General features: G+C 58.9%; 2 protein-coding genes across 2 annotated transcripts in view; both read right to left on the bottom strand.

The window, feature by feature from the left end:
- LOC140685656 (actin, cytoplasmic 1-like) overlaps positions 1-24860 on the bottom strand; it is an 83319-nt gene that overhangs the window by 45659 nt on the left and 12800 nt on the right. The window contains exons 18-50 of the mRNA XM_072937613.1: positions 24707-24768; positions 23663-23792; positions 23164-23225; positions 22121-22250; positions 21622-21683; positions 20580-20709; positions 20081-20142; positions 19038-19167; positions 18539-18600; positions 17497-17626; positions 16998-17059; positions 15955-16084; positions 15456-15517; positions 14414-14543; positions 13915-13976; positions 12873-13002; positions 12374-12435; positions 11332-11461; positions 10833-10894; positions 9791-9920; positions 9292-9353; positions 8250-8379; positions 7751-7812; positions 6709-6838; positions 6210-6271; positions 5164-5293; positions 4665-4726; positions 3622-3751; positions 3123-3184; positions 2079-2208; positions 1580-1641; positions 537-666; positions 38-99 (exon numbers count right to left, since the gene is read on the bottom strand). The gene's annotated coding sequence lies outside the window, so the exon portion shown is untranslated. The remainder of the gene's footprint in view (positions 1-37; positions 100-536; positions 667-1579; positions 1642-2078; positions 2209-3122; positions 3185-3621; positions 3752-4664; positions 4727-5163; positions 5294-6209; positions 6272-6708; positions 6839-7750; positions 7813-8249; positions 8380-9291; positions 9354-9790; positions 9921-10832; positions 10895-11331; positions 11462-12373; positions 12436-12872; positions 13003-13914; positions 13977-14413; positions 14544-15455; positions 15518-15954; positions 16085-16997; positions 17060-17496; positions 17627-18538; positions 18601-19037; positions 19168-20080; positions 20143-20579; positions 20710-21621; positions 21684-22120; positions 22251-23163; positions 23226-23662; positions 23793-24706; positions 24769-24860) is intronic.
- LOC140685996 (uncharacterized) overlaps positions 9345-24860 on the bottom strand; it is a 168148-nt gene continuing 152632 nt past the window's right edge. Inside the window, exon 62 of the mRNA XM_072938384.1 lies at positions 9345-9353. Coding sequence (XP_072794485.1) covers positions 9345-9353 — 9 coding nt within the window. The remainder of the gene's footprint in view (positions 9354-24860) is intronic.

Raw genomic sequence — 24860 nt, 5'->3', positions numbered from 1 at the left:
AACGAAGGAGAAGAACAGTGACAAAGGGAGACGGTACCTCTTTATCAGGAAAGAAGTCGGCCTCGTCCGGTTCTCCGCTCTGGGGCACTGTCACGGGGCCTGTAAGGAGGAGTCACACGTACATTAGTGGGGACACGAACCTCTGGGAACTTCAAACCCCCCTCCTCTCCTCACCTATCCCCAACTCATGCGTGTTTCAGGGCAACCAAGGGGCACAGAAGGAGGTCAGGGGGCTAAAGCACCTCCTGGAAGGAGAAGCGCCGTCGTGCTGGGATCTCTGTGAGGACAGGTGGCAAAGGCCAACCGCCCAAAAGGGGACGGATGCTGTGCCAGGACCTACACCTTTCAGGTGTTTCACAGTGGGCGTTCTGTTTAAGGGAGGCAGTGGGCATCGAGTCCAGGAAGCCCTGCCTGCTAAGCATGCGTTCACTCTACCGCAGAGCTGCACTGCTCCCTCCGAAAACTGAGTTTCTGGACAGACGCCTGATCAAGACAAGAGAGGGACAGAAAACCCCCAGACGTGGACACTAACTTACCGAAGGTGTCAGTTGGGCCAGCTCCATCAACACAGCTCAACGTGTCATGCGCTGTTACTGGCCCTGGAGCAAGTCCAAACGTCTGGCTATCGGCTGCTGGCCTGCCAGCCTCTGGCTCGGGCGCCAACCCCTAGGAACACAAGAGGGCAATTAAACAAGAACCGAACGCCAGAAACCATCACACTCACGCACGGGGTCTTTCCCCCAGTTAGTCATGGGGACAACAAGTAGGCACGCCACCTCTCAGATCATAAGCCCTCTCCCCTGGGAGGAGCTGCCGATACACATGAAAGGGGGGGGGGGCCCTTCTCTCGACTCTGCCACCGGGAGGGAGCCAGGAAGACGACCCGGCACGCAGAAGTCTGACCGCTCTCCAACCCAGGGCGGAGGCATAGGGCGAGCGGCACAAGGGACAGGAGAGCCCGTGGCAGGTCGCTAGGTCACGGGGCGCTGGGAAGCCCGCACTGGGTCTTCAGAGACACAACCCAGTGCACACAGGGGGAAGCGAGGGCGCTTCCGGGGAAGGGCAGCCTGGGCCAAAGGCTGAGGGGTCAAGCATCAGAGGAAGTCGCGAGGGAAACTACAGCACTGTTACTGGCGATGGGCTGGCAAAGGGCAAAAGCCCCTACATTCAAGGCCAGACATCCCCTGGTAACTTTCAGATCAGGATGGCCACAGGAAAAAAAGCCAAGATCAAACGACGACAGCAAAGCACCTGACTGCCACAGGGCTCTGTCCGCCTCCAGCGTCCCCTCACAAACGCTAACGGAGAAGAACTGGGCCACGCCACGTAGCTACAGACACCCGCTTCACGGGGTGAGCCTCCAAAATTACTGCAGGTGCGTCGTGCAGTCACACGACGTGAAGCACCCGGTAACTGTAGTAGGTGTGCACTGGGATAAACCTTGTAAGCCCGCAGACCTTCCCGGGCAAATGCAAACTTGGGGACGCAGGCTCAAAGCACCCAGGCGTCCCCGCTGCAGCGTGCCCTGACGCTTACCTACCGAACGAAGGAGAAGAACAGTGACAAAGGGAGACGGTACCTCTTTATCAGGAAAGAAGTCGGCCTCGTCCGGTTCTCCGCTCTGGGGCACTGTCACGGGGCCTGTAAGGAGGAGTCACACGTACATTAGTGGGGACACGAACCTCTGGGAACTTCAAACCCCCCTCCTCTCCTCACCTATCCCCAACTCATGCGTGTTTCAGGGCAACCAAGGGGCACAGAAGGAGGTCAGGGGGCTAAAGCACCTCCTGGAAGGAGAAGCGCCGTCGTGCTGGGATCTCTGTGAGGACAGGTGGCAAAGGCCAACCGCCCAAAAGGGGACGGATGCTGTGCCAGGACCTACACCTTTCAGGTGTTTCACAGTGGGCGTTCTGTTTAAGGGAGGCAGTGGGCATCGAGTCCAGGAAGCCCTGCCTGCTAAGCATGCGTTCACTCTACCGCAGAGCTGCACTGCTCCCTCCGAAAACTGAGTTTCTGGACAGACGCCTGATCAAGACAAGAGAGGGACAGAAAACCCCCAGACGTGGACACTAACTTACCGAAGGTGTCAGTTGGGCCAGCTCCATCAACACAGCTCAACGTGTCATGCGCTGTTACTGGCCCTGGAGCAAGTCCAAACGTCTGGCTATCGGCTGCTGGCCTGCCAGCCTCTGGCTCGGGCGCCAACCCCTAGGAACACAAGAGGGCAATTAAACAAGAACCGAACGCCAGAAACCATCACACTCACGCACGGGGTCTTTCCCCCAGTTAGTCATGGGGACAACAAGTAGGCACGCCACCTCTCAGATCATAAGCCCTCTCCCCTGGGAGGACCTGCCGATACACATGAAAGGGGGGGGGGGGCCCGTCTCTCGACTCTGCCACCGGGAGGGAGCCAGGAAGACGACCCGGCACGCAGAAGTCTGACCGCTCTCCAACCCAGGGCGGAGGCATAGGGCGAGCGGCACAAGGGACAGGAGAGCCCGTGGCAGGTCGCTAGGTCACGGGGCGCTGGGAAGCCCGCACTGGGTCTTCAGAGACACAACCCAGTGCACACAGGGGGAAGCGAGGGCGCTTCCGGGGAAGGGCAGCCTGGGCCAAAGGCTGAGGGGTCAAGCATCAGAGGAAGTCGCGAGGGAAACTACAGCACTGTTACTGGCGATGGGCTGGCAAAGGGCAAAAGCCCCTACATTCAAGGCCAGACATCCCCTGGTAACTTTCAGATCAGGATGGCCACAGGAAAAAAAGCCAAGATCAAACGACGACAGCAAAGCACCTGACTGCCACAGGGCTCTGTCCGCCTCCAGCGTCCCCTCACAAACGCTAACGGAGAAGAACTGGGCCACGCCACGTAGCTACAGACACCCGCTTCACGGGGTGAGCCTCCAAAATTACTGCAGGTGCGTCGTGCAGTCACACGACGTGAAGCACCCGGTAACTGTAGTAGGTGTGCACTGGGATAAACCTTGTAAGCCCGCAGACCTTCCCGGGCAAATGCAAACTTGGGGACGCAGGCTCAAAGCACCCAGGCGTCCCCGCTGCAGCGTGCCCTGACGCTTACCTACCGAACGAAGGAGAAGAACAGTGACAAAGGGAGACGGTACCTCTTTATCAGGAAAGAAGTCGGCCTCGTCCGGTTCTCCGCTCTGGGGCACTGTCACGGGGCCTGTAAGGAGGAGTCACACGTACATTAGTGGGGACACGAACCTCTGGGAACTTCAAACCCCCCTCCTCTCCTCACCTATCCCCAACTCATGCGTGTTTCAGGGCAACCAAGGGGCACAGAAGGAGGTCAGGGGGCTAAAGCACCTCCTGGAAGGAGAAGCGCCGTCGTGCTGGGATCTCTGTGAGGACAGGTGGCAAAGGCCAACCGCCCAAAAGGGGACGGATGCTGTGCCAGGACCTACACCTTTCAGGTGTTTCACAGTGGGCGTTCTGTTTAAGGGAGGCAGTGGGCATCGAGTCCAGGAAGCCCTGCCTGCTAAGCATGCGTTCACTCTACCGCAGAGCTGCACTGCTCCCTCCGAAAACTGAGTTTCTGGACAGACGCCTGATCAAGACAAGAGAGGGACAGAAAACCCCCAGACGTGGACACTAACTTACCGAAGGTGTCAGTTGGGCCAGCTCCATCAACACAGCTCAACGTGTCATGCGCTGTTACTGGCCCTGGAGCAAGTCCAAACGTCTGGCTATCGGCTGCTGGCCTGCCAGCCTCTGGCTCGGGCGCCAACCCCTAGGAACACAAGAGGGCAATTAAACAAGAACCGAACGCCAGAAACCATCACACTCACGCACGGGGTCTTTCCCCCAGTTAGTCATGGGGACAACAAGTAGGCACGCCACCTCTCAGATCATAAGCCCTCTCCCCTGGGAGGAGCTGCCGATACACATGAAAGGGGGGGGGGGCCCTTCTCTCGACTCTGCCACCGGGAGGGAGCCAGGAAGACGACCCGGCACGCAGAAGTCTGACCGCTCTCCAACCCAGGGCGGAGGCATAGGGCGAGCGGCACAAGGGACAGGAGAGCCCGTGGCAGGTCGCTAGGTCACGGGGCGCTGGGAAGCCCGCACTGGGTCTTCAGAGACACAACCCAGTGCACACAGGGGGAAGCGAGGGCGCTTCCGGGGAAGGGCAGCCTGGGCCAAAGGCTGAGGGGTCAAGCATCAGAGGAAGTCGCGAGGGAAACTACAGCACTGTTACTGGCGATGGGCTGGCAAAGGGCAAAAGCCCCTACATTCAAGGCCAGACATCCCCTGGTAACTTTCAGATCAGGATGGCCACAGGAAAAAAAGCCAAGATCAAACGACGACAGCAAAGCACCTGACTGCCACAGGGCTCTGTCCGCCTCCAGCGTCCCCTCACAAACGCTAACGGAGAAGAACTGGGCCACGCCACGTAGATACAGACACCCGTTTCACGGGGTGAGCCTCCAAAATTACTGCAGGTGCGTCGTGCAGTCACACGACGTGAAGCACCCGGTAACTGTAGTAGGTGTGCACTGGGATAAACCTTGTAAGCCCGCAGACCTTCCCGGGCAAATGCAAACTTGGGGACGCAGGCTCAAAGCACCCAGGCGTCCCCGCTGCAGCGTGCCCTGACGCTTACCTACCGAACGAAGGAGAAGAACAGTGACAAAGGGAGACGGTACCTCTTTATCAGGAAAGAAGTCGGCCTCGTCCGGTTCTCCGCTCTGGGGCACTGTCACGGGGCCTGTAAGGAGGAGTCACACGTACATTAGTGGGGACACGAACCTCTGGGAACTTCAAACCCCCCTCCTCTCCTCACCTATCCCCAACTCATGCGTGTTTCAGGGCAACCAAGGGGCACAGAAGGAGGTCAGGGGGCTAAAGCACCTCCTGGAAGGAGAAGCGCCGTCGTGCTGGGATCTCTGTGAGGACAGGTGGCAAAGGCCAACCGCCCAAAAGGGGACGGATGCTGTGCCAGGACCTACACCTTTCAGGTGTTTCACAGTGGGCGTTCTGTTTAAGGGAGGCAGTGGGCATCGAGTCCAGGAAGCCCTGCCTGCTAAGCATGCGTTCACTCTACCGCAGAGCTGCACTGCTCCCTCCGAAAACTGAGTTTCTGGACAGACGCCTGATCAAGACAAGAGAGGGACAGAAAACCCCCAGACGTGGACACTAACTTACCGAAGGTGTCAGTTGGGCCAGCTCCATCAACACAGCTCAACGTGTCATGCGCTGTTACTGGCCCTGGAGCAAGTCCAAACGTCTGGCTATCGGCTGCTGGCCTGCCAGCCTCTGGCTCGGGCGCCAACCCCTAGGAACACAAGAGGGCAATTAAACAAGAACCGAACGCCAGAAACCATCACACTCACGCACGGGGTCTTTCCCCCAGTTAGTCATGGGGACAACAAGTAGGCACGCCACCTCTCAGATCATAAGCCCTCTCCCCTGGGAGGACCTGCCGATACACATGAAAGGGGGGGGGGGGGGCCCGTCTCTCGACTCTGCCACCGGGAGGGAGCCAGGAAGACGACCCGGCACGCAGAAGTCTGACCGCTCTCCAACCCAGGGCGGAGGCATAGGGCGAGCGGCACAAGGGACAGGAGAGCCCGTGGCAGGTCGCTAGGTCACGGGGCGCTGGGAAGCCCGCACTGGGTCTTCAGAGACACAACCCAGTGCACACAGGGGGAAGCGAGGGCGCTTCCGGGGAAGGGCAGCCTGGGCCAAAGGCTGAGGGGTCAAGCATCAGAGGAAGTCGCGAGGGAAACTACAGCACTGTTACTGGCGATGGGCTGGCAAAGGGCAAAAGCCCCTACATTCAAGGCCAGACATCCCCTGGTAACTTTCAGATCAGGATGGCCACAGGAAAAAAAGCCAAGATCAAACGACGACAGCAAAGCACCTGACTGCCACAGGGCTCTGTCCGCCTCCAGCGTCCCCTCACAAACGCTAACGGAGAAGAACTGGGCCACGCCACGTAGATACAGACACCCGTTTCACGGGGTGAGCCTCCAAAATTACTGCAGGTGCGTCGTGCAGTCACACGACGTGAAGCACCCGGTAACTGTAGTAGGTGTGCACTGGGATAAACCTTGTAAGCCCGCAGACCTTCCCGGGCAAATGCAAACTTGGGGACGCAGGCTCAAAGCACCCAGGCGTCCCCGCTGCAGCGTGCCCTGACGCTTACCTACCGAACGAAGGAGAAGAACAGTGACAAAGGGAGACGGTACCTCTTTATCAGGAAAGAAGTCGGCCTCGTCCGGTTCTCCGCTCTGGGGCACTGTCACGGGGCCTGTAAGGAGGAGTCACACGTACATTAGTGGGGACACGAACCTCTGGGAACTTCAAACCCCCCTCCTCTCCTCACCTATCCCCAACTCATGCGTGTTTCAGGGCAACCAAGGGGCACAGAAGGAGGTCAGGGGGCTAAAGCACCTCCTGGAAGGAGAAGCGCCGTCGTGCTGGGATCTCTGTGAGGACAGGTGGCAAAGGCCAACCGCCCAAAAGGGGACGGATGCTGTGCCAGGACCTACACCTTTCAGGTGTTTCACAGTGGGCGTTCTGTTTAAGGGAGGCAGTGGGCATCGAGTCCAGGAAGCCCTGCCTGCTAAGCATGCGTTCACTCTACCGCAGAGCTGCACTGCTCCCTCCGAAAACTGAGTTTCTGGACAGACGCCTGATCAAGACAAGAGAGGGACAGAAAACCCCCAGACGTGGACACTAACTTACCGAAGGTGTCAGTTGGGCCAGCTCCATCAACACAGCTCAACGTGTCATGCGCTGTTACTGGCCCTGGAGCAAGTCCAAACGTCTGGCTATCGGCTGCTGGCCTGCCAGCCTCTGGCTCGGGCGCCAACCCCTAGGAACACAAGAGGGCAATTAAACAAGAACCGAACGCCAGAAACCATCACACTCACGCACGGGGTCTTTCCCCCAGTTAGTCATGGGGACAACAAGTAGGCACGCCACCTCTCAGATCATAAGCCCTCTCCCCTGGGAGGACCTGCCGATACACATGAAAGGGGGGGGGGCCCTTCTCTCGACTCTGCCACCGGGAGGGAGCCAGGAAGACGACCCGGCACGCAGAAGTCTGACCGCTCTCCAACCCAGGGCGGAGGCATAGGGCGAGCGGCACAAGGGACAGGAGAGCCCGTGGCAGGTCGCTAGGTCACGGGGCGCTGGGAAGCCCGCACTGGGTCTTCAGAGACACAACCCAGTGCACACAGGGGGAAGCGAGGGCGCTTCCGGGGAAGGGCAGCCTGGGCCAAAGGCTGAGGGGTCAAGCATCAGAGGAAGTCGCGAGGGAAACTACAGCACTGTTACTGGCGATGGGCTGGCAAAGGGCAAAAGCCCCTACATTCAAGGCCAGACATCCCCTGGTAACTTTCAGATCAGGATGGCCACAGGAAAAAAAGCCAAGATCAAACGACGACAGCAAAGCACCTGACTGCCACAGGGCTCTGTCCGCCTCCAGCGTCCCCTCACAAACGCTAACGGAGAAGAACTGGGCCACGCCACGTAGATACAGACACCCGTTTCACGGGGTGAGCCTCCAAAATTACTGCAGGTGCGTCGTGCAGTCACACGACGTGAAGCACCCGGTAACTGTAGTAGGTGTGCACTGGGATAAACCTTGTAAGCCCGCAGACCTTCCCGGGCAAATGCAAACTTGGGGACGCAGGCTCAAAGCACCCAGGCGTCCCCGCTGCAGCGTGCCCTGACGCTTACCTACCGAACGAAGGAGAAGAACAGTGACAAAGGGAGACGGTACCTCTTTATCAGGAAAGAAGTCGGCCTCGTCCGGTTCTCCGCTCTGGGGCACTGTCACGGGGCCTGTAAGGAGGAGTCACACGTACATTAGTGGGGACACGAACCTCTGGGAACTTCAAACCCCCCTCCTCTCCTCACCTATCCCCAACTCATGCGTGTTTCAGGGCAACCAAGGGGCACAGAAGGAGGTCAGGGGGCTAAAGCACCTCCTGGAAGGAGAAGCGCCGTCGTGCTGGGATCTCTGTGAGGACAGGTGGCAAAGGCCAACCGCCCAAAAGGGGACGGATGCTGTGCCAGGACCTACACCTTTCAGGTGTTTCACAGTGGGCGTTCTGTTTAAGGGAGGCAGTGGGCATCGAGTCCAGGAAGCCCTGCCTGCTAAGCATGCGTTCACTCTACCGCAGAGCTGCACTGCTCCCTCCGAAAACTGAGTTTCTGGACAGACGCCTGATCAAGACAAGAGAGGGACAGAAAACCCCCAGACGTGGACACTAACTTACCGAAGGTGTCAGTTGGGCCAGCTCCATCAACACAGCTCAACGTGTCATGCGCTGTTACTGGCCCTGGAGCAAGTCCAAACGTCTGGCTATCGGCTGCTGGCCTGCCAGCCTCTGGCTCGGGCGCCAACCCCTAGGAACACAAGAGGGCAATTAAACAAGAACCGAACGCCAGAAACCATCACACTCACGCACGGGGTCTTTCCCCCAGTTAGTCATGGGGACAACAAGTAGGCACGCCACCTCTCAGATCATAAGCCCTCTCCCCTGGGAGGAGCTGCCGATACACATGAAAGGGGGGGGGGCCCTTCTCTCGACTCTGCCACCGGGAGGGAGCCAGGAAGACGACCCGGCACGCAGAAGTCTGACCGCTCTCCAACCCAGGGCGGAGGCATAGGGCGAGCGGCACAAGGGACAGGAGAGCCCGTGGCAGGTCGCTAGGTCACGGGGCGCTGGGAAGCCCGCACTGGGTCTTCAGAGACACAACCCAGTGCACACAGGGGGAAGCGAGGGCGCTTCCGGGGAAGGGCAGCCTGGGCCAAAGGCTGAGGGGTCAAGCATCAGAGGAAGTCGCGAGGGAAACTACAGCACTGTTACTGGCGATGGGCTGGCAAAGGGCAAAAGCCCCTACATTCAAGGCCAGACATCCCCTGGTAACTTTCAGATCAGGATGGCCACAGGAAAAAAAGCCAAGATCAAACGACGACAGCAAAGCACCTGACTGCCACAGGGCTCTGTCCGCCTCCAGCGTCCCCTCACAAACGCTAACGGAGAAGAACTGGGCCACGCCACGTAGATACAGACACCCGTTTCACGGGGTGAGCCTCCAAAATTACTGCAGGTGCGTCGTGCAGTCACACGACGTGAAGCACCCGGTAACTGTAGTAGGTGTGCACTGGGATAAACCTTGTAAGCCCGCAGACCTTCCCGGGCAAATGCAAACTTGGGGACGCAGGCTCAAAGCACCCAGGCGTCCCCGCTGCAGCGTGCCCTGACGCTTACCTACCGAACGAAGGAGAAGAACAGTGACAAAGGGAGACGGTACCTCTTTATCAGGAAAGAAGTCGGCCTCGTCCGGTTCTCCGCTCTGGGGCACTGTCACGGGGCCTGTAAGGAGGAGTCACACATACATTAGTGGGGACACGAACCTCTGGGAACTTCAAACCCCCCTCCTCTCCTCACCTATCCCCAACTCATGCGTGTTTCAGGGCAACCAAGGGGCACAGAAGGAGGTCAGGGGGCTAAAGCACCTCCTGGAAGGAGAAGCGCCGTCGTGCTGGGATCTCTGTGAGGACAGGTGGCAAAGGCCAACCGCCCAAAAGGGGACGGATGCTGTGCCAGGACCTACACCTTTCAGGTGTTTCACAGTGGGCGTTCTGTTTAAGGGAGGCAGTGGGCATCGAGTCCAGGAAGCCCTGCCTGCTAAGCATGCGTTCACTCTACCGCAGAGCTGCACTGCTCCCTCCGAAAACTGAGTTTCTGGACAGACGCCTGATCAAGACAAGAGAGGGACAGAAAACCCCCAGACGTGGACACTAACTTACCGAAGGTGTCAGTTGGGCCAGCTCCATCAACACAGCTCAACGTGTCATGCGCTGTTACTGGCCCTGGAGCAAGTCCAAACGTCTGGCTATCGGCTGCTGGCCTGCCAGCCTCTGGCTCGGGCGCCAACCCCTAGGAACACAAGAGGGCAATTAAACAAGAACCGAACGCCAGAAACCATCACACTCACGCACGGGGTCTTTCCCCCAGTTAGTCATGGGGACAACAAGTAGGCACGCCACCTCTCAGATCATAAGCCCTCTCCCCTGGGAGGAGCTGCCGATACACATGAAAGGGGGGGGGGCCCTTCTCTCGACTCTGCCACCGGGAGGGAGCCAGGAAGACGACCCGGCACGCAGAAGTCTGACCGCTCTCCAACCCAGGGCGGAGGCATAGGGCGAGCGGCACAAGGGACAGGAGAGCCCGTGGCAGGTCGCTAGGTCACGGGGCGCTGGGAAGCCCGCACTGGGTCTTCAGAGACACAACCCAGTGCACACAGGGGGAAGCGAGGGCGCTTCCGGGGAAGGGCAGCCTGGGCCAAAGGCTGAGGGGTCAAGCATCAGAGGAAGTCGCGAGGGAAACTACAGCACTGTTACTGGCGATGGGCTGGCAAAGGGCAAAAGCCCCTACATTCAAGGCCAGACATCCCCTGGTAACTTTCAGATCAGGATGGCCACAGGAAAAAAAGCCAAGATCAAACGACGACAGCAAAGCACCTGACTGCCACAGGGCTCTGTCCGCCTCCAGCGTCCCCTCACAAACGCTAACGGAGAAGAACTGGGCCACGCCACGTAGATACAGACACCCGTTTCACGGGGTGAGCCTCCAAAATTACTGCAGGTGCGTCGTGCAGTCACACGACGTGAAGCACCCGGTAACTGTAGTAGGTGTGCACTGGGATAAACCTTGTAAGCCCGCAGACCTTCCCGGGCAAATGCAAACTTGGGGACGCAGGCTCAAAGCACCCAGGCGTCCCCGCTGCAGCGTGCCCTGACGCTTACCTACCGAACGAAGGAGAAGAACAGTGACAAAGGGAGACGGTACCTCTTTATCAGGAAAGAAGTCGGCCTCGTCCGGTTCTCCGCTCTGGGGCACTGTCACGGGGCCTGTAAGGAGGAGTCACACGTACATTAGTGGGGACACGAACCTCTGGGAACTTCAAACCCCCCTCCTCTCCTCACCTATCCCCAACTCATGCGTGTTTCAGGGCAACCAAGGGGCACAGAAGGAGGTCAGGGGGCTAAAGCACCTCCTGGAAGGAGAAGCGCCGTCGTGCTGGGATCTCTGTGAGGACAGGTGGCAAAGGCCAACCGCCCAAAAGGGGACGGATGCTGTGCCAGGACCTACACCTTTCAGGTGTTTCACAGTGGGCGTTCTGTTTAAGGGAGGCAGTGGGCATCGAGTCCAGGAAGCCCTGCCTGCTAAGCATGCGTTCACTCTACCGCAGAGCTGCACTGCTCCCTCCGAAAACTGAGTTTCTGGACAGACGCCTGATCAAGACAAGAGAGGGACAGAAAACCCCCAGACGTGGACACTAACTTACCGAAGGTGTCAGTTGGGCCAGCTCCATCAACACAGCTCAACGTGTCATGCGCTGTTACTGGCCCTGGAGCAAGTCCAAACGTCTGGCTATCGGCTGCTGGCCTGCCAGCCTCTGGCTCGGGCGCCAACCCCTAGGAACACAAGAGGGCAATTAAACAAGAACCGAACGCCAGAAACCATCACACTCACGCACGGGGTCTTTCCCCCAGTTAGTCATGGGGACAACAAGTAGGCACGCCACCTCTCAGATCATAAGCCCTCTCCCCTGGGAGGAGCTGCCGATACACATGAAAGGGGGGGGGGCCCTTCTCTCGACTCTGCCACCGGGAGGGAGCCAGGAAGACGACCCGGCACGCAGAAGTCTGACCGCTCTCCAACCCAGGGCGGAGGCATAGGGCGAGCGGCACAAGGGACAGGAGAGCCCGTGGCAGGTCGCTAGGTCACGGGGCGCTGGGAAGCCCGCACTGGGTCTTCAGAGACACAACCCAGTGCACACAGGGGGAAGCGAGGGCGCTTCCGGGGAAGGGCAGCCTGGGCCAAAGGCTGAGGGGTCAAGCATCAGAGGAAGTCGCGAGGGAAACTACAGCACTGTTACTGGCGATGGGCTGGCAAAGGGCAAAAGCCCCTACATTCAAGGCCAGACATCCCCTGGTAACTTTCAGATCAGGATGGCCACAGGAAAAAAAGCCAAGATCAAACGACGACAGCAAAGCACCTGACTGCCACAGGGCTCTGTCCGCCTCCAGCGTCCCCTCACAAACGCTAACGGAGAAGAACTGGGCCACGCCACGTAGATACAGACACCCGTTTCACGGGGTGAGCCTCCAAAATTACTGCAGGTGCGTCGTGCAGTCACACGACGTGAAGCACCCGGTAACTGTAGTAGGTGTGCACTGGGATAAACCTTGTAAGCCCGCAGACCTTCCCGGGCAAATGCAAACTTGGGGACGCAGGCTCAAAGCACCCAGGCGTCCCCGCTGCAGCGTGCCCTGACGCTTACCTACCGAACGAAGGAGAAGAACAGTGACAAAGGGAGACGGTACCTCTTTATCAGGAAAGAAGTCGGCCTCGTCCGGTTCTCCGCTCTGGGGCACTGTCACGGGGCCTGTAAGGAGGAGTCACACGTACATTAGTGGGGACACGAACCTCTGGGAACTTCAAACCCCCCTCCTCTCCTCACCTATCCCCAACTCATGCGTGTTTCAGGGCAACCAAGGGGCACAGAAGGAGGTCAGGGGGCTAAAGCACCTCCTGGAAGGAGAAGCGCCGTCGTGCTGGGATCTCTGTGAGGACAGGTGGCAAAGGCCAACCGCCCAAAAGGGGACGGATGCTGTGCCAGGACCTACACCTTTCAGGTGTTTCACAGTGGGCGTTCTGTTTAAGGGAGGCAGTGGGCATCGAGTCCAGGAAGCCCTGCCTGCTAAGCATGCGTTCACTCTACCGCAGAGCTGCACTGCTCCCTCCGAAAACTGAGTTTCTGGACAGACGCCTGATCAAGACAAGAGAGGGACAGAAAACCCCCAGACGTGGACACTAACTTACCGAAGGTGTCAGTTGGGCCAGCTCCATCAACACAGCTCAACGTGTCATGCGCTGTTACTGGCCCTGGAGCAAGTCCAAACGTCTGGCTATCGGCTGCTGGCCTGCCAGCCTCTGGCTCGGGCGCCAACCCCTAGGAACACAAGAGGGCAATTAAACAAGAACCGAACGCCAGAAACCATCACACTCACGCACGGGGTCTTTCCCCCAGTTAGTCATGGGGACAACAAGTAGGCACGCCACCTCTCAGATCATAAGCCCTCTCCCCTGGGAGGACCTGCCGATACACATGAAAGGGGGGGGGGCCCTTCTCTCGACTCTGCCACCGGGAGGGAGCCAGGAAGACGACCCGGCACGCAGAAGTCTGACCGCTCTCCAACCCAGGGCGGAGGCATAGGGCGAGCGGCACAAGGGACAGGAGAGCCCGTGGCAGGTCGCTAGGTCACGGGGCGCTGGGAAGCCCGCACTGGGTCTTCAGAGACACAACCCAGTGCACACAGGGGGAAGCGAGGGCGCTTCCGGGGAAGGGCAGCCTGGGCCAAAGGCTGAGGGGTCAAGCATCAGAGGAAGTCGCGAGGGAAACTACAGCACTGTTACTGGCGATGGGCTGGCAAAGGGCAAAAGCCCCTACATTCAAGGCCAGACATCCCCTGGTAACTTTCAGATCAGGATGGCCACAGGAAAAAAAGCCAAGATCAAACGACGACAGCAAAGCACCTGACTGCCACAGGGCTCTGTCCGCCTCCAGCGTCCCCTCACAAACGCTAACGGAGAAGAACTGGGCCACGCCACGTAGATACAGACACCCGTTTCACGGGGTGAGCCTCCAAAATTACTGCAGGTGCGTCGTGCAGTCACACGACGTGAAGCACCCGGTAACTGTAGTAGGTGTGCACTGGGATAAACCTTGTAAGCCCGCAGACCTTCCCGGGCAAATGCAAACTTGGGGACGCAGGCTCAAAGCACCCAGGCGTCCCCGCTGCAGCGTGCCCTGACGCTTACCTACCGAACGAAGGAGAAGAACAGTGACAAAGGGAGACGGTACCTCTTTATCAGGAAAGAAGTCGGCCTCGTCCGGTTCTCCGCTCTGGGGCACTGTCACGGGGCCTGTAAGGAGGAGTCACACGTACATTAGTGGGGACACGAACCTCTGGGAACTTCAAACCCCCCTCCTCTCCTCACCTATCCCCAACTCATGCGTGTTTCAGGGCAACCAAGGGGCACAGAAGGAGGTCAGGGGGCTAAAGCACCTCCTGGAAGGAGAAGCGCCGTCGTGCTGGGATCTCTGTGAGGACAGGTGGCAAAGGCCAACCGCCCAAAAGGGGACGGATGCTGTGCCAGGACCTACACCTTTCAGGTGTTTCACAGTGGGCGTTCTGTTTAAGGGAGGCAGTGGGCATCGAGTCCAGGAAGCCCTGCCTGCTAAGCATGCGTTCACTCTACCGCAGAGCTGCACTGCTCCCTCCGAAAACTGAGTTTCTGGACAGACGCCTGATCAAGACAAGAGAGGGACAGAAAACCCCCAGACGTGGACACTAACTTACCGAAGGTGTCAGTTGGGCCAGCTCCATCAACACAGCTCAACGTGTCATGCGCTGTTACTGGCCCTGGAGCAAGTCCAAACGTCTGGCTATCGGCTGCTGGCCTGCCAGCCTCTGGCTCGGGCGCCAACCCCTAGGAACACAAGAGGGCAATTAAACAAGAACCGAACGCCAGAAACCATCACACTCACGCACGGGGTCTTTCCCCCAGTTAGTCATGGGGACAACAAGTAGGCACGCCACCTCTCAGATCATAAGCCCTCTCCCCTGGGAGGAGCTGCCGATACACATGAAAGGGGGGGGGGCCCTTCTCTCGACTCTGCCACCGGGAGGGAGCCAGGAAGACGACCCGGCACGCAGAAGTCTGACCGCTCTCCAACCCAGGGCGGAGGCATAGGGCGAGCGGCACAAGGGACAGGAGAGCCCGTGGCAGGTCGCTAGGTCACGGGGCGCTGGGAAGCCCGCACTGGGTCTTCAGAGACACAACCCAGTGCACACAGGGGGAAGCGAGGGCGCTTCCGGGGAAGGGCAGCCTGGGCCAAAGGCTGAGGGGTCAAGCATCAGAGGAAGTCGCGAGGGAAACTACAGCACTGTTACTGGCGATGGGCTGGCAAAGGGCAAAAGCCCCTACATTCAAGGCCAGACATCCCCTGGTAACTTTCAGATCAGGATGGCCACAGGAAAAAAAGCCAAGATCAAACGACGACAGCAAAGCACCTGACTGCCACAGGGCTCTGTCCGCCTCCAGCGTCCCCTCACAAACGCTAACGGAGAAGAACTGGGCCACGCCACGTAGATACAGACACCCGTTTCACGGGGTGAGCCTCCAAAATTACTGCAGGTGCGTCGTGCAGTCACACGACGTGAAGCACCCGGTAACTGTAGTAGGTGTGCACTGGGATAAACCTTGTAAGCCCGCAGACCTTCCCGGGCAAATGCAAACTTGGGGACGCAGGCTCAAAGCACCCAGGCGTCCCCGCTGCAGCGTGCCCTGACGCTTACCTACCGAACGAAGGAGAAGAACAGTGACAAAGGGAGACGGTACCTCTTTATCAGGAAAGAAGTCGGCCTCGTCCGGTTCTCCGCTCTGGGGCACTGTCACGGGGCCTGTAAGGAGGAGTCACACGTACATTAGTGGGGACACGAACCTCTGGGAACTTCAAACCCCCCTCCTCTCCTCACCTATCCCCAACTCATGCGTGTTTCAGGGCAACCAAGGGGCACAGAAGGAGGTCAGGGGGCTAAAGCACCTCCTGGAAGGAGAAGCGCCGTCGTGCTGGGATCTCTGTGAGGACAGGTGGCAAAGGCCAACCGCCCAAAAGGGGACGGATGCTGTGCCAGGACCTACACCTTTCAGGTGTTTCACAGTGGGCGTTCTGTTTAAGGGAGGCAGTGGGCATCGAGTCCAGGAAGCCCTGCCTGCTAAGCATGCGTTCACTCTACCGCAGAGCTGCACTGCTCCCTCCGAAAACTGAGTTTCTGGACAGACGCCTGATCAAGACAAGAGAGGGACAGAAAACCCCCAGACGTGGACACTAACTTACCGAAGGTGTCAGTTGGGCCAGCTCCATCAACACAGCTCAACGTGTCATGCGCTGTTACTGGCCCTGGAGCAAGTCCAAACGTCTGGCTATCGGCTGCTGGCCTGCCAGCCTCTGGCTCGGGCGCCAACCCCTAGGAACACAAGAGGGCAATTAAACAAGAACCGAACGCCAGAAACCATCACACTCACGCACGGGGTCTTTCCCCCAGTTAGTCATGGGGACAACAAGTAGGCACGCCACCTCTCAGATCATAAGCCCTCTCCCCTGGGAGGACCTGCCGATACACATGAAAGGGGGGGGGGGCCCTTCTCTCGACTCTGCCACCGGGAGGGAGCCAGGAAGACGACCCGGCACGCAGAAGTCTGACCGCTCTCCAACCCAGGGCGGAGGCATAGGGCGAGCGGCACAAGGGACAGGAGAGCCCGTGGCAGGTCGCTAGGTCACGGGGCGCTGGGAAGCCCGCACTGGGTCTTCAGAGACACAACCCAGTGCACACAGGGGGAAGCGAGGGCGCTTCCGGGGAAGGGCAGCCTGGGCCAAAGGCTGAGGGGTCAAGCATCAGAGGAAGTCGCGAGGGAAACTACAGCACTGTTACTGGCGATGGGCTGGCAAAGGGCAAAAGCCCCTACATTCAAGGCCAGACATCCCCTGGTAACTTTCAGATCAGGATGGCCACAGGAAAAAAAGCCAAGATCAAACGACGACAGCAAAGCACCTGACTGCCACAGGGCTCTGTCCGCCTCCAGCGTCCCCTCACAAACGCTAACGGAGAAGAACTGGGCCACGCCACGTAGATACAGACACCCGTTTCACGGGGTGAGCCTCCAAAATTACTGCAGGTGCGTCGTGCAGTCACACGACGTGAAGCACCCGGTAACTGTAGTAGGTGTGCACTGGGATAAACCTTGTAAGCCCGCAGACCTTCCCGGGCAAATGCAAACTTGGGGACGCAGGCTCAAAGCACCCAGGCGTCCCCGCTGCAGCGTGCCCTGACGCTTACCTACCGAACGAAGGAGAAGAACAGTGACAAAGGGAGACGGTACCTCTTTATCAGGAAAGAAGTCGGCCTCGTCCGGTTCTCCGCTCTGGGGCACTGTCACGGGGCCTGTAAGGAGGAGTCACACGTACATTAGTGGGGACACGAACCTCTGGGAACTTCAAACCCCCCTCCTCTCCTCACCTATCCCCAACTCATGCGTGTTTCAGGGCAACCAAGGGGCACAGAAGGAGGTCAGGGGGCTAAAGCACCTCCTGGAAGGAGAAGCGCCGTCGTGCTGGGATCTCTGTGAGGACAGGTGGCAAAGGCCAACCGCCCAAAAGGGGACGGATGCTGTGCCAGGACCTACACCTTTCAGGTGTTTCACAGTGGGCGTTCTGTTTAAGGGAGGCAGTGGGCATCGAGTCCAGGAAGCCCTGCCTGCTAAGCATGCGTTCACTCTACCGCAGAGCTGCACTGCTCCCTCCGAAAACTGAGTTTCTGGACAGACGCCTGATCAAGACAAGAGAGGGACAGAAAACCCCCAGACGTGGACACTAACTTACCGAAGGTGTCAGTTGGGCCAGCTCCATCAACACAGCTCAACGTGTCATGCGCTGTTACTGGCCCTGGAGCAAGTCCAAACGTCTGGCTATCGGCTGCTGGCCTGCCAGCCTCTGGCTCGGGCGCCAACCCCTAGGAACACAAGAGGGCAATTAAACAAGAACCGAACGCCAGAAACCATCACACTCACGCACGGGGTCTTTCCCCCAGTTAGTCATGGGGACAACAAGTAGGCACGCCACCTCTCAGATCATAAGCCCTCTCCCCTGGGAGGAGCTGCCGATACACATGAAAGGGGGGGGGGCCCTTCTCTCGACTCTGCCACCGGGAGGGAGCCAGGAAGACGACCCGGCACGCAGAAGTCTGACCGCTCTCCAACCCAGGGCGGAGGCATAGGGCGAGCGGCACAAGGGACAGGAGAGCCCGTGGCAGGTCGCTAGGTCACGGGGCGCTGGGAAGCCCGCACTGGGTCTTCAGAGACACAACCCAGTGCACACAGGGGGAAGCGAGGGCGCTTCCGGGGAAGGGCAGCCTGGGCCAAAGGCTGAGGGGTCAAGCATCAGAGGAAGTCGCGAGGGAAACTACAGCACTGTTACTGGCGATGGGCTGGCAAAGGGCAAAAGCCCCTACATTCAAGGCCAGACATCCCCTGGTAACTTTCAGATCAGGATGGCCACAGGAAAAAAAGCCAAGATCAAACGACGACAGCAAAGCACCTGACTGCCACAGGGCTCTGTCCGCCTCCAGCGTCCCCTCACAAACGCTAACGGAGAAGAACTGGGCCACGCCACGTAGATACAGACACCCGTTTCACGGGGTGAGCCTCCAAAATTACTGCAGGTGCGTCGTGCAGTCACACGACGTGAAGCACCCGGTAACTGTAGTAGGTGTGCACTGGGATAAACCTTGTAAGTCCGCAGACCTTCCCGGGCAAATGCAAACTTGGGGACGCAGGCTCAAAGCACCCAGGCGTCCCCGCTGCAGCGTGCCCTGACGCTTACCTACCGAACGAAGGAGAAGAACAGTGACAAAGGGAGACGGTACCTCTTTATCAGGAAAGAAGTCGGCCTCGTCCGGTTCTCCGCTCTGGGGCACTGTCACGGGGCCTGTAAGAAGGAGTCACACGTACATTAATGGGGACACGAACCTCTGGGAACTTCAAACCCCCCTCCTCTCCTCACCTATCCCCAACTCATGCGTGTTTCAGGGCAACCAAGGGGCACAGAAGGAGGTCAGGGGGCTAAAGCACCTCCTGGAAGGAGAAGCGCCGTCGTGCTGGGATCTCTGTGAGGACAGGTGGCAAAGGCCAACCGCCCAAAAGGGGACGGATGCTGTGCCAGGACCTACACCTTTCAGGTGTTTCACAGTGGGCGTTCTGTTTAAGGGAGGCAGTGGGCATCGAGTCCAGGAAGCCCTGCCTGCTAAGCATGCGTTCACTCTACCGCAGAGCTGCACTGCTCCCTCCGAAAACTGAGTTTCTGGACAGACGCCTGATCAAGACAAGAGAGGGACAGAAAACCCCCAGACGTGGACACTAACTTACCGAAGGTGTCAGTTGGGCCAGCTCCATCAACACAGCTCAACGTGTCATGCGCTGTTACTGGCCCTGGAGCAAGTCCAAACGTCTGGCTATCGGCTGCTGGCCTGCCAGCCTCTGGCTCGGGCGCCAACCCCTAGGAACACAAGAGGGCAATTAAACAAGAACCGAACGCCAGAAACCATCACACTCACGCACGGGGTCTTTCCCCCAGTTAGTCATGGGGACAACAAGTAGGCACGCCACCTCTCAGATCATAAGCCCTCTCCCCTGGGAGGAGCTGCCGATACACATGAAAGGGGGGGGGGGCCCTTCTCTCGACTCTGCCACCGGGAGGGAGCCAGGAAGACGACCCGGCACGCAGAAGTCTGACCGCTCTCCAACCCAGGGCGGAGGCATAGGGCGAGCGGCACAAGGGACAGGAGAGCCCGTGGCAGGTCGCTAGGTCACGGGGCGCTGGGAAGCCCGCACTGGGTCTTCAGAGACACAACCCAGTGCACACAGGGGGAAGCGAGGGCGCTTCCGGGGAAGGGCAGCCTGGGCCAAAGGCTGAGGGGTCAAGCATCAGAGGAAGTCGCGAGGGAAACTACAGCACTGTTACTGGCGATGGGCTGGCAAAGGGCAAAAGCCCCTACATTCAAGGCCAGACATCCCCTGGTAACTTTCAGATCAGGATGGCCACAGGAAAAAAAGCCAAGATCAAACGACGACAGCAAAGCACCTGACTGCCACAGGGCTCTGTCCGCCTCCAGCGTCCCCTCACAAACGCTAACGGAGAAGAACTGGGCCACGCCACGTAGATACAGACACCCGTTTCACGGGGTGAGCCTCCAAAATTACTGCAGGTGCGTCGTGCAGTCACACGACGTGAAGCACCCGGTAACTGTAGTAGGTGTGCACTGGGATAAACCTTGTAAGCCCGCAGACCTTCCCGGGCAAATGCAAACTTGGGGACGCAGGCTCAAAGCACCCAGGCGTCCCCGCTGCAGCGTGCCCTGACGCTTACCTACCGAACGAAGGAGAAGAACAGTGACAAAGGGAGACGGTACCTCTTTATCAGGAAAGAAGTCGGCCTCGTCCGGTTCTCCGCTCTGGGGCACTGTCACGGGGCCTGTAAGGAGGAGTCACACGTACATTAGTGGGGACACGAACCTCTGGGAACTTCAAACCCCCCTCCTCTCCTCACCTATCCCCAACTCATGCGTGTTTCAGGGCAACCAAGGGGCACAGAAGGAGGTCAGGGGGCTAAAGCACCTCCTGGAAGGAGAAGCGCCGTCGTGCTGGGATCTCTGTGAGGACAGGTGGCAAAGGCCAACCGCCCAAAAGGGGACGGATGCTGTGCCAGGACCTACACCTTTCAGGTGTTTCACAGTGGGCGTTCTGTTTAAGGGAGGCAGTGGGCATCGAGTCCAGGAAGCCCTGCCTGCTAAGCATGCGTTCACTCTACCGCAGAGCTGCACTGCTCCCTCCGAAAACTGAGTTTCTGGACAGACGCCTGATCAAGACAAGAGAGGGACAGAAAACCCCCAGACGTGGACACTAACTTACCGAAGGTGTCAGTTGGGCCAGCTCCATCAACACAGCTCAACGTGTCATGCGCTGTTACTGGCCCTGGAGCAAGTCCAAACGTCTGGCTATCGGCTGCTGGCCTGCCAGCCTCTGGCTCGGGCGCCAACCCCTAGGAACACAAGAGGGCAATTAAACAAGAACCGAACGCCAGAAACCATCACACTCACGCACGGGGTCTTTCCCCCAGTTAGTCATGGGGACAACAAGTAGGCACGCCACCTCTCAGATCATAAGCCCTCTCCCCTGGGAGGAGCTGCCGATACACATGAAAGGGGGGGGGGCCCTTCTCTCGACTCTGCCACCGGGAGGGAGCCAGGAAGACGACCCGGCACGCAGAAGTCTGACCGCTCTCCAACCCAGGGCGGAGGCATAGGGCGAGCGGCACAAGGGACAGGAGAGCCCGTGGCAGGTCGCTAGGTCACGGGGCGCTGGGAAGCCCGCACTGGGTCTTCAGAGACACAACCCAGTGCACACAGGGGGAAGCGAGGGCGCTTCCGGGGAAGGGCAGCCTGGGCCAAAGGCTGAGGGGTCAAGCATCAGAGGAAGTCGCGAGGGAAACTACAGCACTGTTACTGGCGATGGGCTGGCAAAGGGCAAAAGCCCCTACATTCAAGGCCAGACATCCCCTGGTAACTTTCAGATCAGGATGGCCACAGGAAAAAAAGCCAAGATCAAACGACGACAGCAAAGCACCTGACTGCCACAGGGCTCTGTCCGCCTCCAGCGTCCCCTCACAAACGCTAACGGAGAAGAACTGGGCCACGCCACGTAGATACAGACACCCGTTTCACGGGGTGAGCCTCCAAAATTACTGCAGGTGCGTCGTGCAGTCACACGACGTGAAGCACCCGGTAACTGTAGTAGGTGTGCACTGGGATAAACCTTGTAAGCCCGCAGACCTTCCCGGGCAAATGCAAACTTGGGGACGCAGGCTCAAAGCACCCAGGCGTCCCCGCTGCAGCGTGCCCTGACGCTTACCTACCGAACGAAGGAGAAGAACAGTGACAAAGGGAGACGGTACCTCTTTATCAGGAAAGAAGTCGGCCTCGTCCGGTTCTCCGCTCTGGGGCACTGTCACGGGGCCTGTAAGGAGGAGTCACACGTACATTAGTGGGGACACGAACCTCTGGGAACTTCAAACCCCCCTCCTCTCCTCACCTATCCCCAACTCATGCGTGTTTCAGGGCAACCAAGGGGCACAGAAGGAGGTCAGGGGGCTAAAGCACCTCCTGGAAGGAGAAGCGCCGTCGTGCTGGGATCTCTGTGAGGACAGGTGGCAAAGGCCAACCGCCCAAAAGGGGACGGATGCTGTGCCAGGACCTACACCTTTCAGGTGTTTCACAGTGGGCGTTCTGTTTAAGGGAGGCAGTGGGCATCGAGTCCAGGAAGCCCTGCCTGCTAAGCATGCGTTCACTCTACCGCAGAGCTGCACTGCTCCCTCCGAAAACTGAGTTTCTGGACAGACGCCTGATCAAGACAAGAGAGGGACAGAAAACCCCCAGACGTGGACACTAACTTACCGAAGGTGTCAGTTGGGCCAGCTCCATCAACACAGCTCAACGTGTCATGCGCTGTTACTGGCCCTGGAGCAAGTCCAAACGTCTGGCTATCGGCTGCTGGCCTGCCAGCCTCTGGCTCGGGCGCCAACCCCTAGGAACACAAGAGGGCAATTAAACAAGAACCGAACGCCAGAAACCATCACACTCACGCACGGGGTCTTTCCCCCAGTTAGTCATGGGGACAACAAGTAGGCACGCCACCTCTCAGATCATAAGCCCTCTCCCCTGGGAGGAGCTGCCGATACACATGAAAGGGGGGGGGGGCCCTTCTCTCGACTCTGCCACCGGGAGGGAGCCAGGAAGACGACCCGGCACGCAGAAGTCTGACCGCTCTCCAACCCAGGGCGGAGGCATAGGGCGAGCGGCACAAGGGACAGGAGAGCCCGTGGCAGGTCGCTAGGTCACGGGGCGCTGGGAAGCCCGCACTGGGTCTTCAGAGACACAACCCAGTGCACACAGGGGGAAGCGAGGGCGCTTCCGGGGAAGGGCAGCCTGGGCCAAAGGCTGAGGGGTCAAGCATCAGAGGAAGTCGCGAGGGAAACTACAGCACTGTTACTGGCGATGGGCTGGCAAAGGGCAAAAGCCCCTACATTCAAGGCCAGACATCCCCTGGTAACTTTCAGATCAGGATGGCCACAGGAAAAAAAGCCAAGATCAAACGACGACAGCAAAGCACCTGACTGCCACAGGGCTCTGTCCGCCTCCAGCGTCCCCTCACAAACGCTAACGGAGAAGAACTGGGCCACGCCACGTAGATACAGACACCCGTTTCACGGGGTGAGCCTCCAAAATTACTGCAGGTGCGTCGTGCAGTCACACGACGTGAAGCACCCGGTAACTGTAGTAGGTGTGCACTGGGATAAACCTTGTAAGCCCGCAGACCTTCCCGGGCAAATGCAAACTTGGGGACGCAGGCTCAAAGCACCCAGGCGTCCCCGCTGCAGCGTGCCCTGACGCTTACCTACCGAACGAAGGAGAAGAACAGTGACAAAGGGAGACGGTACCTCTTTATCAGGAAAGAAGTCGGCCTCGTCCGGTTCTCCGCTCTGGGGCACTGTCACGGGGCCTGTAAGGAGGAGTCACACGTACATTAGTGGGGACACGAACCTCTGGGAACTTCAAACCCCCCTCCTCTCCTCACCTATCCCCAACTCATGCGTGTTTCAGGGCAACCAAGGGGCACAGAAGGAGGTCAGGGGGCTAAAGCACCTCCTGGAAGGAGAAGCGCCGTCGTGCTGGGATCTCTGTGAGGACAGGTGGCAAAGGCCAACCGCCCAAAAGGGGACGGATGCTGTGCCAGGACCTACACCTTTCAGGTGTTTCACAGTGGGCGTTCTGTTTAAGGGAGGCAGTGGGCATCGAGTCCAGGAAGCCCTGCCTGCTAAGCATGCGTTCACTCTACCGCAGAGCTGCACTGCTCCCTCCGAAAACTGAGTTTCTGGACAGACGCCTGATCAAGACAAGAGAGGGACAGAAAACCCCCAGACGTGGACACTAACTTACCGAAGGTGTCAGTTGGGCCAGCTCCATCAACACAGCTCAACGTGTCATGCGCTGTTACTGGCCCTGGAGCAAGTCCAAACGTCTGGCTATCGGCTGCTGGCCTGCCAGCCTCTGGCTCGGGCGCCAACCCCTAGGAACACAAGAGGGCAATTAAACAAGAACCGAACGCCAGAAACCATCACACTCACGCACGGGGTCTTTCCCCCAGTTAGTCATGGGGACAACAAGTAGGCACGCCACCTCTCAGATCATAAGCCCTCTCCCCTGGGAGGAGCTGCCGATACACATGAAAGGGGGGGGGGGGCCCTTCTCTCGACTCTGCCACCGGGAGGGAGCCAGGAAGACGACCCGGCACGCAGAAGTCTGACCGCTCTCCAACCCAGGGCGGAGGCATAGGGCGAGCGGCACAAGGGACAGGAGAGCCCGTGGCAGGTCGCTAGGTCACGGGGCGCTGGGAAGCCCGCACTGGGTCTTCAGAGACACAACCCAGTGCACACAGGGGGAAGCGAGGGCGCTTCCGGGGAAGGGCAGCCTGGGCCAAAGGCTGAGGGGTCAAGCATCAGAGGAAGTCGCGAGGGAAACTACAGCACTGTTACTGGCGATGGGCTGGCAAAGGGCAAAAGCCCCTACATTCAAGGCCAGACATCCCCTGGTAACTTTCAGATCAGGATGGCCACAGGAAAAAAAGCCAAGATCAAACGACGACAGCAAAGCACCTGACTGCCACAGGGCTCTGTCCGCCTCCAGCGTCCCCTCACAAACGCTAACGGAGAAGAACTGGGCCACGCCACGTAGATACAGACACCCGTTTCACGGGGTGAGCCTCCAAAATTACTGCAGGTGCGTCGTGCAGTCACACGACGTGAAGCACCCGGTAACTGTAGTAGGTGTGCACTGGGATAAACCTTGTAAGCCCGCAGACCTTCCCGGGCAAATGCAAACTTGGGGACGCAGGCTCAAAGCACCCAGGCGTCCCCGCTGCAGCGTGCCCTGACGCTTACCTACCGAACGAAGGAGAAGAACAGTGACAAAGGGAGACGGTACCTCTTTATCAGGAAAGAAGTCGGCCTCGTCCGGTTCTCCGCTCTGGGGCACTGTCACGGGGCCTGTAAGGAGGAGTCACACGTACATTAGTGGGGACACGAACCTCTGGGAACTTCAAACCCCCCTCCTCTCCTCACCTATCCCCAACTCATGC

Source organism: Vicugna pacos, chromosome 15 (genome assembly GCF_048564905.1).
Source record: "Vicugna pacos chromosome 15, VicPac4, whole genome shotgun sequence".
Classification (NCBI taxonomy): Eukaryota; Metazoa; Chordata; class Mammalia; order Artiodactyla; family Camelidae; genus Vicugna; species Vicugna pacos.
Note: the sequence above shows the minus strand (reverse complement) of the source record. Positions and strands in the feature narration are given on the sequence as shown.